The 20,391-nt window shown below is 33.0% G+C and overlaps 1 protein-coding gene across 1 annotated transcript in view; it reads left to right on the top strand.

The window, feature by feature from the left end:
* The window catches only part of LOC139494606 (uncharacterized), a 51,766-nt gene that overhangs the window by 7,797 nt on the left and 23,578 nt on the right, over nt 1–20,391 (top strand). Inside the window, exons 2-4 of the mRNA XM_071282765.1 lie at nt 223–297; nt 1,252–1,414; nt 6,084–6,395. Coding sequence (XP_071138866.1) covers nt 274–297; nt 1,252–1,414; nt 6,084–6,395 — 499 coding nt within the window. The 5' untranslated portion in view covers nt 223–273. The remainder of the gene's footprint in view (nt 1–222; nt 298–1,251; nt 1,415–6,083; nt 6,396–20,391) is intronic.

The raw sequence follows: 20,391 nt of genomic DNA, 5'->3' as shown, positions 1-20,391 counted from the left end.
GAAAATTTGATTTCGGTGAACAAACAAATATAAGAATGAAAAGCTTCTAACGTAAAAGGGTTTTATTGTGTGTTTTCTGATGCATTCTTTTAACTGTGTCATGTTCAACGGTTGCATTAATTGAAGTATGAGGAAAATCATTCTGGTACATACTATTACAAATTTCCATTTTAATAAGACTTTCTAGAAAAGTAATGTATTGCTTCTATCATATTTTTATAGACGAAGGTGCAAAAAGAGTGTTAACTAAAAGAGGAATCTAAATCAAGAGTTATGTGGTTCAAGATCATAGCATTGGTAAGACAACAAGGTATCAGTATTTTGTTAAGGATCAACAATTGATTTCTAAGATCCAGGGTTGACAAAAACCCGGGTTTTTTTTAAATAGCACAGCCTGGTGGGAAATACTGGGGAAACCCCGTGTTTTTTAATACCACAGCCCAGTGGGAAATTTTCGGGGAAACCCGGGTTTTATTGGGTTTTACCGGGTAACACTGGGCAATATAAAAAACTGACCTTAATTTTAAAAAGGATTCAGTGATCAAACACAAATGCAATACATCTAAGATATTTATAAACATATTTTGTTACTTGTTAAATTTAAGTGTATTCCTTTGTGAAGTATTATTCTAGCAACTCTGAGACAAGTGTATATGAAGACATATTAGGCAAATATAAATGGAAGAAACCTTTCTCAATAGTTCTCCTATAAATCTATTCATCTAGAAATTCTCCTTTTGTCTAGATTGGTCAAACTGTTAACACAAAGCCAAACAATTACTAGATTGGTCAAACTGTTAACACAAAGCCAAATTACTTTTTGTCAAATATACTTTTGTATATATTACATGTATAAGAATTAACAATTACAAGTAGGAGTAATACTTTTAAATTATTCATCACCACAGTGTGGCCATATGTTTATGCATATCACTAATTAATAAGTTATTATTCAGATAAGAACTCAGATATGTTTATATAACAATAATCAGCCGCCTTTTCATTTCTTTAAGTGCACAGGGGGAATAAAAGGAAAAAAATGATGGTAATCGTGTTTTCATGATCATAGCGAAAAAATGTAATTATCAGTATTGAATGTTTCTTTTAGTAATTTCATAGGGTTGTAAAAGCTTCATACAAAATGTACTTCGGTAAACTTTTTTACACCTCAATGAATTTACAAAAAGAAGCATTCAATTATTAAATATGCACACAGCATACGATATAAACACGTAATATTCCTTATTTTAGGTAAATGTATGTGCAGCATTTTCACTGAAATGCCCAGAACCAGCCCAATGGACATACCGGGCTAAAGGCCACTGTGCTGATCCATCAAAATATTTGTGTTTACGGAATGATTTTATCAACGGGTACTCTGAAAATTGTTCAAGGTCAGACTTTCAGCAACCAGGTAAAATCATTTGGAGATTATTTTTTTTTACTCAGGGATTTTTTCTTCTGAGGTTTAAGTATCGTTGAAATCTCGTTCTGGAATTGTATCCAAAACGTGATACAAGTGGAAAATACCAATGATTTTTACATATTTTATAATCAAACTTACATATGGGAAACAAATGTGTATTAACAATGAGATATGTATTTGTTCAATCTTTTGCAACAAAGAAGTTGAAACAATATGCATTTTGTTCTATAAAACAGAGCAAAATCAAAACTTTACAAAGTTTCAGCATGGTGATTGTGACCTAAAACAAAGCATCAAAATGATATAACTTTCCTATATTAACACCTACCTAGAGTTTTTTTTAAGTTGAATTTATTCAGTTTGGTCCGCCTCATCTTTATTAAAAGTATGAAAAAAGTGAAATAGGTACAAATAGGTACAAAATAATGAAAATGGGAAAATCATCAAAATTGAGTCGTAGCAAAAAAAGAAGTGCACCAGCATATCATTTTTTCTTCGCCAATTTTTTTTTACATTCATTTAAAGGGAAATTCCGCGATTTTTTACTTATCATCTAATTATGTTCATCTTAACATAAAAAACACATTTGCAAAGTTTTAAATTTATATTCCTTCTAATAACGGAGAAAATCAAGTATTTGTAACTTTTTTGGTTGAATTCTCGAGTGGGTCGTGACGTTTTAGCCCGATTTGTTGAATTCTGGGAAAAAATAAAATCTGTTTAACTCTTATAGCTTATCGACAATATACGTAATTAAAAGCGCACAGCTGACGAATGGTCGTAGTTATTAACCACAATATAAGAATGAACGAAAATGAATATGCATATACCGTTTTGTATTGATTGAATTAAACTCCTATAGAATTGTCTCTAGTAAATGTTTTCGAATAAATTTCATTAATTATTGTTGAGATTTTTTTCATCAAATGTTTATTGAACATTTTTACTGATATTGAACTGAAAATATTTCAGTTCTATTTACCGTTATTGATTTGATAATCATTTCAATGCAACTAATGTGTGAGCAGAGTGTGTATATTATTTTGTAAAGGTCACTGTATATTTCTGGGCTTGAAGTCAATTCGTTTACCTTGTAGCTATTTAGCCGCAGGTGTGAGTTCAAGCGTACACAGGTATAAATGTTGTTATTTGGAAAGGATAAACAGAAAGGATTAGAAAGAGTATGCTGTATTTAATACACTAAGGTTTAATACACGATGAGAATAAAGATACAATAATTAAATTGTGTAAATTAATTGAAAATAAAATTCAGATTCATAATTTCGAAAGTGTATAAAAATAAAAGGAAATAATTTTGGATTACTTTCTTAGCGGCAATTGGCGTAAAGATTCAAATATGAAGTAAAAAATAGTAGTTTTAATCTTTAATAAAAACTAAAATTGAAAAAAAATACAACATACAACATGCGTGATTTTTTTTAGTTTCTTTTTAACATTTCATTCTTACATAATTAAATTCATTTGACAATCATTTACACGAACTTTTTGTGGAAAGAATACCAATGATCTAAGCTAAGGCATAATTTTTTTTGAGGATTTTTGTACATTTTAAAAAAAATTCTATGATAATATTTGTGCAATGTTGAACATGATAGCCGTCATTAATCCAAATAAGTTATAAAGTAGTTGTAATAAAACTTATATTTTAGTCATGCATAACTGATATTGACGAATTTAGAATAGTTCGTCCATACATCGTTGTTCTTGAAACAATCATTATTAGTATACATGTAAGTTTCCTGACGTATAAGCGCCTTTGAGGATGAGCTCTAGAGAAAGCAGACTAGTAGCGTTTCGTTAGTTTGTTTGTTGGGAAAGGAGAGGAAATGCAACCACTTGTACAGATAAAAGACAGAATTACCATACAAGCATTTATAGTCAACACAACCAGAAACAGTTCCCATCGTTGGACGGGGAATATGAAGGCTTCCAAGAATGAACAAGTGACATGTCTAACTCTGAACAGTTAGAAAACGAACTATCGACATCGACCGCTTGTTCTTGATATTTGAAACTGCATGCATATATACGTATACGTTTATGATAGGGATGAGTTCTTTCGTCTGACAAAAACTAAATTCCTTCATGGTTATATCTTGCCATACGTTTATATTGGTTTGTAAGGTGATTTCTCAAAATCGTTATTTGAAGATGCAGATTCATTTCAATACAGAAATTTCGTCTATATATTAATTTTCACAAGTGTATACCACGGAGAAGCTCTGAAGGTACATTACTCCCATTTTGTTTGGGTGTGAACCATCGATGTTTACAGCAATATCAAAGAATAAGAGGATGATGGTAGAAAGAACTATGGGCGTCATGTGGCAAATATTACATGCATATCGGACCATGAGTTGTCAATCTGTATGAAAAGATTTCCAATACAACCATATTATTGAGAAGGAATGTTTACATGCTATATATATATACACTGTCGTACTAGTATTACAGGGTTCTTGTGGCGTCCACCTTAGACACACATCTTTTTAACGATGTTTAATAAAAAAGACAACCAATTTAATGTCATATTTCCCTTGAATACCAAGAAAGAAAATAAATCCCGAAATTAATTTGAAACTTTGATACTCAATAGTTTCCCCGCAAAATATTCACATCCCTTTGGGATAATTAGTGTTCGTCCAGTGGCATATATAACAATTGTGATGACGAATTCCTTCCTTTGTTCGAGAACAATCTTATTGAAATATAAATCTGTGATTTTACTATGTCCACAACTTCGATGAACCAAAGCAAATTATACATCGACCTGTATTTAAATCAAATTGGTTCTCTTCTCCTTCTTCTTCTTCTTCTGGTATACAATAGTCTATCGACATTCGATGATTACATACTGTTGGCATACGTGGACTAGTCTATTTACAAAACTTTTACCCCAATTTATTCAAAATATATGTTTTTTTCTTATGTTCAATGTATACATGTATATATATTAAATTGCGCTATAGTTCCGTAACTTTCTACCCAGTCGTAAAAACGAATCGTCGACAAGTGCGTACATTTTTTTAAATCAATATTTCTGGTATGTTCCAATCTGTCCTTCACTATTGACAACATGGACAATGAGTATATATTACATTTTCCCAAATTCACCCTTGGAAAAAATATTTAAATAGATTTTAATTTCATCAAATCTTATTTTTTGGGTATTATTTATTTTTTTATGAATAATATTCTTTACACCAGAAATGTTATTTATAAACAAGCGTATGAGTTTAGTAATGACAAGTAAGACATCTAGTTGTATATTATACATCTGATAGTTCAAAATGGAAAGTTATAAGTTATCCGCCATGTACACTGATCAATACCTGCAGAGGTGAAACGATGCATGAACTTGCAAGCTCGACAGGAAATCGCTTGAATACCTGGACGTGTCACCTCACACCCCTCACAATACCTTTGAAAGTAATACCTTTAGCCATGCTGGTGATCAGATGAGGGAAGATCAGAATTTATTTGAAAAAAGTTTATTACTTTAAAGAATTATGAACAAATTAGATTTTCGAAAACAATTTTCACGGAACACTTATTTATGATTTCAACTTTGACTTTTTTCCTAATTCCAATATCAACAGTTTAAAAACAACAGACCATGGTTATTTAAAAAAATAAGAATATTTTCCGTATCAAGTTAGTTAGTCGGATAAAACAACCGTACGATTGACAAGATGTCGACACGCAATTACGACTACATCGGTTACTGTAGTTTTGTTCCTTTGTGGTTTATAGACATATCGTTGTTAATAATCGGGAAAGAAGACAAAATGGCCGAACGCAGAGAATTGATACTCTAAATTTAAAATCGATGGTGATCGCTTATCTAGCGGAATAAAACTTTAATAACTATGAATTTGAGCATTTGTATACTGAATGAACATAATATCAATTTTTGATTTTTTTGCGAAGTTTCCCTTTAAACACAAAAATAAGGTAAAGAAAAAAAGTTTAATTCTAGAAATTGTTGGCTCCTGAGAGGTGTACATCCTTAAATGTTACATGTCCATGAAGGAAAACAAAATTCACAAAACTTACTTTTAAATTATCAACGTAATCTATTGGTATACATTTGTTCTGATTCCATTTTATACTAAAGCAATCACCTTTACTATTTGTGTTATCTTCAAAACACATAATAATATATCATTTCTCACAGAAAAAACATTTTTGACAATGGAACCTCAATGAAAAATGTTAAATACATGAATGAATCAGTAATTATGTTATTCTTTTTGTCGTCAAACTGTTTTGAGTTGAACTTTAATCCGAGCAAAATGTGTTCCCTTGCTTGAGAACTGTAGACGTGTGTGTACTTTGTTACTCTAGTAAAACAGAATTCAAATCCACAAGTTAATTATCATGGCAGAATTGCAGTGGCCGAGTGGTCTAAGTAGTTACTACTGTAATTACCAGGATTGCATATTTTTATTTGAACCAGACGCGCGTTTCCTCTACAGACGACTCATCAGTGACGCTAGAATCAAGAAAGGCAAAAAGGTCAAATAATAAACGAAGATGAAGAGCATTAAGTACCAAAGATTCCCAAAAGATTTGCTAAATACAGCTAAGGTTATCTATTCCTGAGGTAGAGTCATTGCTATACTATTCTTTTCAGGTGAAAAAGCAATTCTTCGTGGAGGTATATATTCAGATATTTGTTCTGTAGAAAGATATCAGCCATTTCCAATCAAATTTTACACAAATACTAGTACTAATTGTACCTTTTTGAGATCATTCTGCCATGAGGAGGGTCAAGTTTTATATGACCAGGGAAATCGCACCACAGATGCTAGTTGCAGATGTGATCATAGACATGGTTATGATTTTCTAATTAAACCAAACAACCAATGTTTTTGTAAACCATCACAAGAAGATTGTTCCTGCTACTTGAAGATTTGCCAAAATAGTATTCATATACTTTCATCAGGTAAGAATAATTCTCAATATCTTTTAGTGAACGTTTCATTTATTTTTAAGAAATGGAAAATGTTGATTTACTATTTCATTCATTTCATTTGTTTGTCGGTAGTTGTGTACCAATCAAATTATTTATTGATGCTATATTCGGTGACAATTTCAAGATAACAACCATCATACATATTTCTGGGATGTACCGTTGTTTATCTTACCTCCTATACTTTTTTAGGAATATGATTGGTTAAAAGCGTCCGCCTGGAGACTGTTTATATTTCATTTTAGGTTATTAAGAAGGCGATGCTTATTTCATACACGGTTAGAAGTAGTGTTACGTCTCTTTATAAAAACAAAAGCTACAGAGAAAAATACTTTAAGGTTTCAACTGTCGAGGAAACTATTGATTAAGATTGAAATGAATTCGTAAAACACATTTAAACCTTAAAAGTTGTTATTGTTGGCATCTGTGTTTGTAGGATCAATGGACGTAGTTTCTTAATGCTACCAATATTGAAGACTTGCTCATTTTAATAGGTTACTAGTCTAAATTTCACATGTTAAAAGATAAATGCTGTACATAGTATGCTAGTGACGTAATACGGCATATAAGGGGTAGGTAAATTTCATATTGGGATTCGGGCTTTACTGTATACCGTATTAGGTCACTAGCACACTTTGTAACTAAGGTAGCACTCAACAATACTAAAATAACCTTCGTATTGGGTTTATATGAACATCAAGATATTGTAATGTATGTAATATAGACTGTTTTCTGTATGACAGTCCGTATTTGCATGTCCGTACCATACATTGGTCCGCCAATTATTGTAATATTTTTTTCCAACTCTTTGTCGCACGGACTTTGTGATTAGATTTTACGAAAAAAATGAGGCGAAAGACTACCATTTTTTATTTGATCATTAGGAAGATTAATGTCAACAGTTTCTAAAAAAGGTATCACTCAAAGGCATTATAATTCTAGTTTGATACAAATGTTGGGGATATGTGTTCACCCCTACTTTGTAACATTTTATGGTAAATAAATGCAGAATGTTGCCATGGATACACATAAAAGGAATTATTGTTCACCCTTTCAACTTTTGAAAATCAAATCTATGGACGATACTGATTACATACATATGCACATGTACAACACAAACAGTTAGTTTAATGTATTAGAACTCCAGGAATAGGAGATGCTGAAACATTTTGTGGCTCATTTTTAATTTTATTTTCTAACTGTGGAGTGCTACCTAATAATATCCTCATGTTGTTTGTTGGTTTTAAGAATCCGTATTAAATATATGTGACATTAAATTATAGCAATTATCCTTGCTTTTTTAACGATTACGATCAAAATATGGAGACTAAATAGCAAATCCGAAATTAGAATTCCCGGCCTGTTCCACGTTTAAATGATATATATATATATATATTACTAAATAATATTTAATGATGATAATATAAATGCTTGACTAAAGTATGAGTTTTACTTTTATATCATAGAAGAAAATATTTCTAAAGGTATTCATTTATGTTCGTCATTAATTTGTTTGTGCAAGAGTATATTTAGATATTGTTACTAAATAAGAACTTAAACAGTTTACAGCCAGTTTCAATTGCAATTATCTTTATTAAATATTTCACAACATTCGCCACTATTGCATTAATTATATTTTCAATGAAAAAGTGGATTAATGTTTCATAATCATTGAAAGAGAGATTGGTGTAAATTATTTTGAGTATATTAATCGTGAGAGAAAAAGACATCGGAAAAATACACGTTTGTCATCATAGATATGTACCTTCATTCTGTAATGGAATTACCATTTTACAGATGGTATTGGATATGTTTGTTAAGTCGTAACAACAATCCCTTCCCTTTTTATGAATGTAACCTACCGATTTAGAATATTTACCGGGTTTGTCATAACATGAGAAACACGACTGGTGCAACATGTGGAGCAAGATCTGTTTACCCTTCCGGAGCACATGAGATCAACCCCAGTTTTTGGATAGGATTCGTGTTGGTCAGGCTTTAGTTTTATATGTTGTTTCTTCTGTTTATGGTGTTGTAAACCGACCCAGGTATTAAAACAATTAAACTCTTATTTTTCTGTTTGTATTTTTCATTTTAAGCCATTGCATTGTCAATTTATTTTCGATTTATGAGTTTGACTATTCCTCAGGTATCTTTTGTCCCTCTTCTAAAATTCCGCTTAAATAGCTATAAACAAAATCTGTAGGCAATTTTCTTGTGATTGTTTGCGAAAGTATTGATTGTTTTGTTAAATCAAAAATTATACATAAAATATAAGTTGTTTCCTAATGTATCTTATAACGAATCATGAGGACGTACAACACTTTTTCATGGCCCAATTGCCTTCTATGCTTCATTCCACCATTTCAAGCACACACAGCTCTTTCGTTTTGAGTTGAAAAAAAGTGACATTCATTGTATGTTGAAACATAATTGGGGTTTAATCTAGTTTTGTGGCCAGCCGAACCTCGTGCTTTTATGGCAATATTAAATATAACACTAACATGACAACATTTCATGACAGGAATACAGTACAAATAAATGCAAGACCATTTAGGACAATGACATTCACAAATAAACAATACCATAGTACATTTATCTTGCATTTATCTCCTTTTTTCATTTGAGTCGATGTTCCTTCGGACACTTGTCATTAACAAGAAGAACAAAGAAGCCAAATTTTTTAATATCACTTTCAAATAGATTGATGATGTTTCTTCCTTTATCAATTTAAACTTTTGTGATTCGATACTATTTGTATATCCTCTAAAACTAGAACATTAGTAGAAAAAACCGAAACAACAGACACGGCTTCCTTTGTCATATATTTTAGACTTTTACCTCATATTATTTTACATTAGCGGTTGCCACAGTACCGGCAAACGCAACGATTTTAATTTCCGAATTATCAGAAGAAGTTTTAGAATTATTTAAAAGTTAATTCAGCTGCTAAAATTGATTAATTCAAATAAATGAAAAAGTTTCATCAATACCTCAAGTGCATTATTCAGATTTTTTCTTACCTTTCGAATAGAATAACATTAATTATTTTATGACTAGATTGGTGTTTCATGTATAACACATTAAAAGAGGGCGAGAGATCCCAGAGGGACAGTCAAACTCAGAAATCGAAAATAAACTGTCAAGGCCTTGGCTTTAAGAAAAATACAAACAGACAAATTATAGTACACAAAACACATCATATACAACATAAGACTAAGCAACACGAACCAACCCAAAAACTGAGGATACCATTATCGTTAAGAAAATTGCTACTAGTATGTAAAAACAAATAATAATTGATATACCGATATGTATCTGAACAGTTGACCTCAGTAAGTCGAAGTAGAAAGAAATCAACCTTTTGTTAGATGAATTCGAAAATAAATTCATTAGAAGTTAAAAAAAAAACTTATATTGTTAACTTGGTATGTAAAATCAAAAAACTGTTTTATATCCCCATTCATCGTCTCTCCGATATTGCATGGAGTAAAATATGTTCCATTCAAACAAATCAGAACAAATAGTAACAGGATAAGGTATCTATACATATATCACAGGCTGATGTATCTATACATATAATATGAGGAAGGCGCTACCTTAAATGCCAGCTTTATACTAAGACAATGTCCTATATATTGATTGGTTGTTGGTTGTTTAACGTCTAGTGGCAAATATTTCATGCATGTTCAGAACGAATGTCCTAGGGTACATTAACATATTGTTTATGTATAAAAGAAAATAATAAGTTCAGATGGAAAATGTTTAGGGAATGAACATTGAACTTGAAAAGGCATGAGGGGTAATGGTATTTTTCCTGAAAAAAATATTCTGATTCCCAAATTGATGAATAAAAAAATCTGTTCAAGCATAGGACAAAAAAAATATTTTGAATCCAGATATCTACACCAAAAATGATTTTATCTTTCAGATATGCAAAATAAATTAAACTTTTATATATCTAAAAACATAAAAACTTCCCAAACCGCACATGTAGGTCTGTACACAGTAGTTTTTTTAGGTGATAATAAGGCCATATTTGCCAATTTGTTATGATGAACCTTAATACTAGTGTTAAATTTTGACTAAATAATTTTAATTGATAGCGCTGAAGGGCTAAGGTAGAAAAAATCTGACTGGAATAAAAAAACATTATTTCTGATCATCTTCAGTTTGTAAGTTCTACATCAATATCATGTACTAATTCAGAGTCAGTTTTACGTCATTTCTTGCATATATTTTTTTTGTTACATGTACATGATGTAGCTTACTTTTCAAGTTTTAATATGACAGCAAAATAAAATTGAGAATGGAAATGGGAAATACAAGCATGTCAAAAATTTGCTTTCGAGTAATGCTTAATCATGTCATAGTTGTTTTCAAGTAGACACATTTGGTTTCCAGACAATAACTTGAGTATAAGTGAATGGGTCTCTATGAAATTTTACTAGAAGGTTCAATACACAAAAGGAAGATTAGAATTGATTTTGGGGTTATAGTACAACATTATTGGGGGTGTTTTATTTTTTTTCAAAATTTTGGGTTTTTCTTCCAAAAATTACCTTATTTACATTGGTTATACTCATCTAGTATATATAGATGCAACAAATACTGATTTGGCAGGAGATGCACTCAAAATAGGGTGTTTTAAATATTTTATCTGTAATTTGTGCATTTTCCCTATGATATGTACTTCTTTATAATGTTGATGTGAGTATCATGATAAAGAAGCTATATTTGGTAAGTATATATATATATATTCACAATTGACATGCGCCAGTGCGCTGCAAAAGGATCTTCTTTCCCTTTAATTCCAAAAATTGATTTTTTTTCTCACAGAAACACATGAGTTATTTGGTAAATGAAACACTTTTCATTGTTTGAAACTTTCAGTAATAAAAATTTAGTTTAGCCTGTTTAAATGTTTCACTGAGTGTGTGAAAATTTTAACAGAAAATGTACAAAACACTTGAGAAATACAACCAAGAAAGAAGAAGTCTCCGGCCTGAGAGAGTTTGATGATTTTCGAAACAAAATAAAACCAAATGCATGAATAATATTCATTAAAAAAAAAATGCATTAATATCTGCAGAATTATTGTTAACTCTCCTCACAATATATTCACAAGGACATATAACTAACATATTGTCCATGCTATTCTGTTCTGAGTTTTTATTCATACATACTGGCATGGCTGGTGCTGTTTCAAGTTGTCTTCTTTTTCGGTTTCTTGAGAAGTATTTGTTTAACCTGCTCAGTCACTATAAAGTGTTACAATTCCTATTTAAACGCAACACATAAATAGTGACCAAAAAGGTACTGTTTTCACATGAGAGAAACTAGAAAAAAATTAAATGTAAACATTTTCAATATTGTTGTAGGACTTGCTATCATATGAAATTTAGGAGATATGTAGTTAGAGACTTCTGCTGAATAGAAATATGTGGGTTCAAATTAGTTCATATTGAAGCATCCATAATTAGAATATGTTTGATTTCAACTGACATAAAAAAAAAAATGTTTTTTATATGCTAAATATATATCTGTGGTCGTATCAGGCGTGGCAAAGCATTTTATTGCCTTAAGGTTTGTACTTTTTTTTTTTGGTCTTGAAAATAAATTTTGAAGTTCTGTTGTGAAGTTGCTAAAAGAGGGACGAAAGATACCAAAGGGACAGTCAAACTCATAAATCTAAAACAAACTGACAACGCCATGGCTAAAAATGAAAAAGACAAACAGAAAAACAATAGTACACATGACACAACATAGAAAACTAAAGAATAAACAACACGAACCCCACCAAAAACTAGGGGTGATCTCAGGTGCTCCGGAAGGGTAAGCAGATCCTGCTCCACATGCGGCACCCGTCGTGTTGCTTATGTGATTACAAATCCGGTAAATAGTCTAATTCGGTAGGTCAAATTCATGAAAGGGAAGGGGATTGTAGTTACGACGTGAGGAACATATCCGATATCATTTGTGAAATGGTTATTCCATAACGGTCAACCAACTCGTGATGGCGTCCGTAAAATTTACGAAGGGATGATTTCAACTGCACCATTTGGAACTCTTGATTTAATAGCTTCCTTGTGAGCAGTAACCCTCTATCAAGAAAATCATGATAGGAAATGCAAGCACGGGAATATCGTATCAATTGAGAGATATATACCCCGTATGCAGGTGCTGCTGGAATGTTGCTACTTAGAAATGGAAAGTTCACAATTGGAAAGCTGAAATCATCTCTTTTGTCGTAAAGTTTTGTCTTCAACCGACCCTCGTTGTCAATTTCTAGATGTAAGTCAAGATATGAAGCTGACTTAACTGTATCTGTAGTATCCTTTATCTCCAATTCGATGGGATAGATGCGTTCCACATAGTCACCAAATTTTGAATTGTTTAGTGAAAGAACGTCATCTATATAGCGGAAAGTAGAGTTAAAGGATATTGCTAACTTCTTATCTTTCTTCCTAAGAAGTTCCTGCATGAAGTCAGCCTCATAATAATAAAGAAACAAGTCAGCAAGTAGAGGGGCACAGTTTGTTCCCATTGGGATGCCGACAGTCTGTTGAAAAACACGTCCTCCGAACGTAACAAATCCTTGCTAACATGAGAATACCCAAATTGCACCTAAATTGTAATTTTTTTACCAACTTTTTTATGTACCAGACAAAAGTTTATTCTGTGCTTGTTTTGTAGACTATCCTTGCCTACAATATAGTTACACCAATTTAATTTTGAGTCCATGTAGAGTCATTGAAAAATGGGTTTGAAATTACACCCAAATAATCCAGGATACTGTAATGAGGTCATTACCCAAATTCCATACATCATTACATGTATGGTTAATTTCAAATCCTTAAAATTATTTCTTCAAATATTCCGAACAATTTGACATTATTCCATGCTTTAACTATTATTTTTTTAAGAAAAGGATGCTGGTAACAAATTTAATTTGCCCATTTTAAAAAGATAATAAGATAACTTCACAAGGTGAAAGAAAACTTGCAAGATTTTTGCAGTTTTTAGGGCTGAATAGGTGCAAGTTGGTTACTTAGTACAATTTTGGTACTGTGATGTTATATAACCATAAGTGTGTATTGCTAAATAGGTTGAAATGTGAACCTGATAGTGATATATAGTGATAAAGTACTTGGTAGAGTGAAAATGTTTTGATCAGGTTTAAACTGATGCATAAAATATTCAGGCGACTGCTGCAACTTGAATTTTAAAGGATGTAGCCCACATACTTCCAAGTAACATGCCCTGTATATACCTATCAAAGTCATGGTATTCTCATGGGTTATCATAATAACTCCATCTTCACAAAAAGAATCCAATTTTGGACAATATGGGAGCATACAATATATACAGTAGTCAGTTCTTAATGTACTACTCAGACTCAAGTCTCTTTTTATGATTAAACTTGGAGAGAAGAAACTAAACAGTTTCCATCTCCTGGGACTGTATAAGGTGTGACATAATCAATGAAAAGATTTGTTGAGAGTTTGCCATTTGAAGGAAGTACAGAATTAGAAGATTATTTTAATAATTTTTTATGTTTTAAACTTTTGTTAAGTTTTGAATTAGTCTGTGGGCTACCATATGATCCAGAGGGGCGAGGGTCCCCGTTTTCTTGGGAAAAAATGTTGATTTTTATAGGGAAACACTGAAGCATGACTGGAGCACCCCGTCACCGGACCCCACTTATGAAAAATGCTGGATTCGCCATTGACTACATGAATAACCGTGATCACATTCAACAGTATAATTATCACTGTTCCTTGATGTGGGGAATAATGTGGCAGATGAACATAAGTAGTCATGGTCAACCAGTGCACTGGAGTTTCCCCCGCATGAAGGACCGGATGGCCATTATAAAAAAAAATCCGAAATGTGTTGCTTGCAGAGCATTAAAAAAAATAATCGTACGAGATTTAACGAGAGTGACGAAACTTTTCAGATGGGTCGTGTAGAGAGAGTTATCGTTCTTTATTCCAAAACGATGCTTCTACCATAAGTGCCAGCTAAAGCTGGCATATCAAAGGGTGCTGACATGAATTATCATCGATATGGTTATATTTATATATTAACTGTTTAAAAATTTGGAATTATTTGAAATACTAAGGCTTTTCTACCCCAGGCATAGATTACTTTAGCTGTATTTGGCAAAACGTTTAGGAATTTTGGCCCTCAATGCTTTTCAACTTCGTACTTTATTTGGCCTTTTGAACTTTTTAGGATTCGAGCGTCACTGATGAATTTTTTGTAGACAAAACACGCGTCTGGCGTATAAACAAAATTTAGTCTTGGTATCTATGATGAGTTTATTTACCACAATTCAGTCGATGCCACTGCTGTTGGAGATTTATTTCCCCGAGGGTATCACAAGCTCAGTAGTCAGTTCTTTTTGTGCTGACATGAATTATCATTGATATGGTTATATTTATAAATTAAATGTTTACAAAATTTGGAATTATTTGAAATACTAAGGCTTTTCTACCCCAGGCATAGATTACCTTAGCTGTATTTGGCAAAACTTTTAGGAATTTTGGCCCTCAATGCTCTTCAACTTCGTACTTTATTTGGCCTTTTGAACTTTTTAGGATTCGAGCGTCACTCGTGAGTCTTTTGTAGACGAAACGCGCGTCTGGCGTATAAACAAAAGTTAGTCCTGGTATCTATGATGCGTTTATTTACAACAACTGGGTCGATGCCACTGCTGGTGGAGATTTATTTCCCCGAGGGTATCACAAGCCCAGTAGTCAGCTGTTTTTGTGCTGACATGAATTATCATTGATATGGTTATACTTATAAATTAACTGTTTACAAAATTTGAAATTATTTGAAATACTAAGGCTTTTCTACCCCAGGCATAGATTACCTTAGCTATATTTGGCAAAACTTTTAGGAATTTTGGCCCTCAATGCTCTTAAATTTCTTACTTCATTTGGCCTTCTGAACTTTTTAGGATTCGAGCATCACTGATGAGTCTTTTGTAAATGAAACGCGCGTCTGGTGTATAAACAAAATTTAGTCCTGGTATCTATGATGAGCTTATCTAAAACATACTGGTTCGATGCCACTGCTGGCGGAGATTTATTTCCCCGAGGGTATCACAAGCCCAGTAGTCAGCTGTTTTTGTGCTGACATGAATTATCATTGATATGGTTATATTTATAAATTAACTGTTTACAAAATTTGGAATTATTTAAAATACTAAGGCTTTTCTACCCCAGGCATAGATTACCTTAGCTGTATTTGGCAAAACTTTTTAGGAATTTTGGCACTCAATGCTCTTCAACTTCGTACTTTATTTGGCCTTTTGAACTTTTTAGGATTCGAGCTTCACTGATGAGTCTTTTGTAGACGAAACGCGCGTCTGGCGTATAAACAAAATTTAGTCCTGGTATCTATGATGAGCTTATCTAAAACATACTGGGTCGATGCCACTGCTGGCGGAGATTTATTTCCCCGAGGGTATCACAAGCCCAGTAGTCAGCTGTTTTTGTGCTGACATGAATTATCATTGATATGGTTATACTTATAAATTAACTGTTTACAAAATTTGGAATTATTTGAAATACTAAGGCTTTTCTACTCCAGGCATAGATTACCTTAGCTGTATTTGGCAAAACTTTTAGGAATTTTGGCCCTCATTGCTCTTAAACTTCGTACTTCATTTGGCCTTTTGAACTTTTTAGGATTCGAGCATCACTGATGAGTCTTTTGTAAATGAAACGTGCGTCTGGCGTATAAACAAAAGTTAGTCCTGGTATCTATGATGAGCTTATCTAAAACATACTGGTTCGATGCCACTGCTGGCGGAGATTTATTTCCCCGAGGGTATCACAAGCCCAGTAGTCAGCTGTTTTTGTGCTGACATGAATTATCATTGATATGGTTATATTTATAAATTAACTGTTTACAAAATTTGGAATTATTTGAAATACTTTGGCTTTTCTACCCCTGGCATAGATTACCTTAGCTGTATTTGGCAAAACTTTTAGGAATTTTGGTTCTCAATGCTCTTCAACTTCGTACTTTATTTCGCCTTTTGAACTTTTTAGGATTCGAGCGTCACTGGTGAGTCTTTTGTAGACGAAACGCGCGTCTGGCGTATAAACAAAATTTAGTCCTGGTATCTATGATGACTTTATTTACCACAATTCAGTCGATGCCACTGCTGTTGGAGTTTTATTTCCCCGAGGGTATCACAAGCCCAGTAGTCAGCTGTTTTTGTGCTGACATGAATTATCATTGATATGGTTATATTTATAAATTAATTGTTTACAAAATTTGGAATTATTTGAAATACTAAGGCTTTTCTACCCCAGGCATAGACTACCTTAGCTGTATTTGGCAAAACTTTCAGTAATTTTGGCCCTCAATGCTCTTCAACTTCGTACTTTATTTGGCCTTTTGAACTTTTTATGATTTGAGCGTCACTGATGAGTCTTTTGTGGTCGAAACGCGTGTCTGGCGTATAAACAAAATTTAGTCCTGGTATCTATGATGAGTTTATTTAAACATACTGGGTCGATGCCACTGCTGGTGGAGATTTATTTTCCAGAGGGTATCACAAGCCAGGTAGTCAGCTCTTTTTGTGCTGACATGAATTATCATTGATATGGTTATATTTATAAATTAACTGTTTAAAAAATTTGGAATTATTTAAAATACTAAGGCTTTTCTACCCCAGGCATAGATTACCTTAGCTGTATTTGGCAAAACTTTTTAGGAATTTTGGCACTCAATGCTCTTCAACTTCGTACTTTATTTGGCCTTTTGAACCTTTTAGGATTCGAGCTTCACTGATGAGTCTTTTGTAGACGAAACGCGCGTCTGGCGTATAAACAAAATTTAGTCCTAGTATCTATGATGAGCTTATCTAAAACATACTGGGTCGATGCCACTGCTGGCGGAGATTTATTTCCCCGAGGGTATCACAAGCCCAGTAGTCAGCTGTTTTTGTGCTGACATGAATTATCATTGATATGGTTATATTTATAAATTAACTGTTTACAAAATTTGGAATTATTTGAAATACTAAGGCTTTTCTACCCCAGGCATAGATTACCTTAGCTGTATTTGGCAAAACTTTTAGGAATTTTGGCCCTCAATGCTCCTCAACTTCGTACTTTATTTGGCCTTTTGAACTTTTTAGGATTCGAGCGTCACTGATGAGTCTTTTGTAGACGAAACGCGCGTCTGGCGTATAAACAAAATTTAGTCCTGGTAGCTATGATGAGTTTATTTACAACAACTGGGTCGATGTCACTGCTGTTGGAGATTTATTTCCCCGAGGGTTTCACATGCCCAGTAGTCAGCTGTTTCTGTGCTGACATGAATTATCATTGATATGGTTATACTTATAAATTAACTGTTTACAAAATTTGGAATTATTTGAAATACTAAGGCTTTTCTACTCCAGGCATAGATTACCTTAGCTGTATTTGGCAAAACTTTTAGGAATTTTGGCCCTCAATCCTCTTAAACTTCGTACTTCATTTGGCCTTTTGAACTTTTTAGGATTCGAGCATCACTGATGAGTCTTTTGTAAATTAAACGTGCGTCTGGCGTATAAACAAAAGTTAGTCCTGGTATTTTGGTTCTCAGTGCTCTTCAACTTCGTACTTTTTAAGGCCTTTTGAACTTTTTAGGATTCGAGCGTCACTGGTGAGTCTTTTGTAGACGAAACGCGCGTCTGGCGTATAACAAAATTTAGTCCTGGTATCTATGATGAGTTTATTTACCACAATTCAGTCGATGCCACTGCTGGTGGAGTTTTATTTCCCCGAGGGTATCACAAGCCCAGTAGTCAGCTCTTTTTGTGCTGACATGAATTATCATTGATATGGTTATATTTATAAATTAATTGTTTACAAAATTTGGAATTATTTGAAATACTAAGGCTTTTCTACCCCAGGCATAGACTACCTTAGCTGTATTTGGCAAAACTTTCAGTAATTTTGGCCCTCAATGCTCTTCAACTTCGTACTTTATTTGGCCTTTTGAACTTTTTATGATTTGAGCGTCACTGATGAGTCTTTTGTGGTCGAAACGCGTGTCTGGCGTATAAACAAAATTTAGTCCTGGTATCTATGATGAGTTTATTTAAACATACTGGGTCGATGCCACTGCTGGTGGAGATTTATTTCCCAGAGGGTATCACAAGCCAGGTAGTCAGCTCTTTTTGTGCTGACATGAGTTATCATTGATATGGTTATATTTATAAATTAACTGTTTACAAAATTTGGAATTATTTGAAATAATAAGGCTTTTCTACCCCAGGCATAGATTACCTTAGCTGTATTTGGCAAAACTGTTAGGAATTTTGGCCCTCAATGCTCTTCAACTTCGTACTTTATTTGGCCTTTTGAACTTTTTAGGATTCGAGCGTCACTGATGAGTCGTTTGTAAACAAATCGCGCGTCTGGCGTATAAACAAAATTTAGTCCTGGTATAAATGACGACTTTATACATACATATATTACAGGGTGAGATATCTATACATATATCACACGGTTAGTTATCTATACATATATCACACGGTTAGTTATCTATACATATATCACAGGGTGCGGTATTTATACATATATCACAGGGTGAAGTATCTATACATATATCACAGGGTGAGGTTTCTATGCATATATCACAGGGAAGTTATCTATACATATATCACAGGGTGAGGTTTCTATACATATATCACAGGGTGAGGTTTCTATACATATTTCACAGGTTATGGTGTCTATACATATATCACAGATTAATTTATCTATACATACATGACAGGGTGAGGTATCTATACATATATCACAGGGATGTTATCTATACATATATCACAGGGTGAGGTATCTATACATATATCACAGGGTGAGGTATCTATACATGTATCACAGGATGAAGTATCTATACATATATCACAGTGTGAGGTTTCTATACATATATCACAGGGAAGTTATCTATATATATATCACAGGGTGAGGTTTCTATAAATATATCACAGGGTGTGATATCTATACATATATCACAGGGTGATTTATCTATACATACATGACAGGGTGAAGTATCTATACATATATCACAGGGAAGTTATCTATACATATATCACAGGGTGAGGTTTCTATACACATATCACAGGGTGAGGTTTCTATACATATATCACAGGGTGAGGTTTCTATACATATATCACAGTGTGAGGTTTCTATACATATATCACTGGGTGTGGTATTTATACATTTATCACAGAGTGAGGTTTCTGTACATATATCAAAGGGTGTGGTATTTATACATATATCACAGGGTGAAGTATCTATACATATATCACAGGGTGGGGTTTCTATACATATATCACAGGGTGAGGTTTCTATACACATATCACAGGGTGAGGTTTCTATACATATATCACAGGGTGGGGTATTTATACATATATCACAGGGTGACGTTTCTGTACATATATCACAGGGTGTGGTATCTATACATATATCACATGGTGTGGTATTAATACATATATCACATGGTGAGGTTTCTATACATTTATCACAGGGAATTTATCTATAAATATATCACAGGGTGAGGTTTTATACATATATCACAGGGTGTGGCATTTATACATATATCACATGGTGTGGTATATATACATATATCACATGGTGTGGTATATATACATATATCACAGGGTGAGGTTTCTTTACATATATCACAGGGTGAGGTATCTATACATATATCACATGGTGTGGTATCTATACATATATCACAGGGTGATTTATCTATACATTTATCATATGTTTAGTAGTAAATACAGTAGTTTTGCATATTTGATAATTAGCCTGCTATTTAATCCATATCATGCATTTGTGATGCGCACCCTTTATCGCATACCCTTTATCACACCCCTACCCTTGATCACACCCCTACTTTTATTTACATAGTCAGTTTTTATTTATGTAAGCTTAAGAAAAATGTTCCT

The sequence above is a fragment of the Mytilus edulis genome, chromosome 11 (genome assembly GCF_963676685.1).
Source record: "Mytilus edulis chromosome 11, xbMytEdul2.2, whole genome shotgun sequence".
NCBI lineage: Eukaryota > Metazoa > Mollusca > Bivalvia > Mytilida > Mytilidae > Mytilus > Mytilus edulis.
Note: the sequence above shows the minus strand (reverse complement) of the source record. Positions and strands in the feature narration are given on the sequence as shown.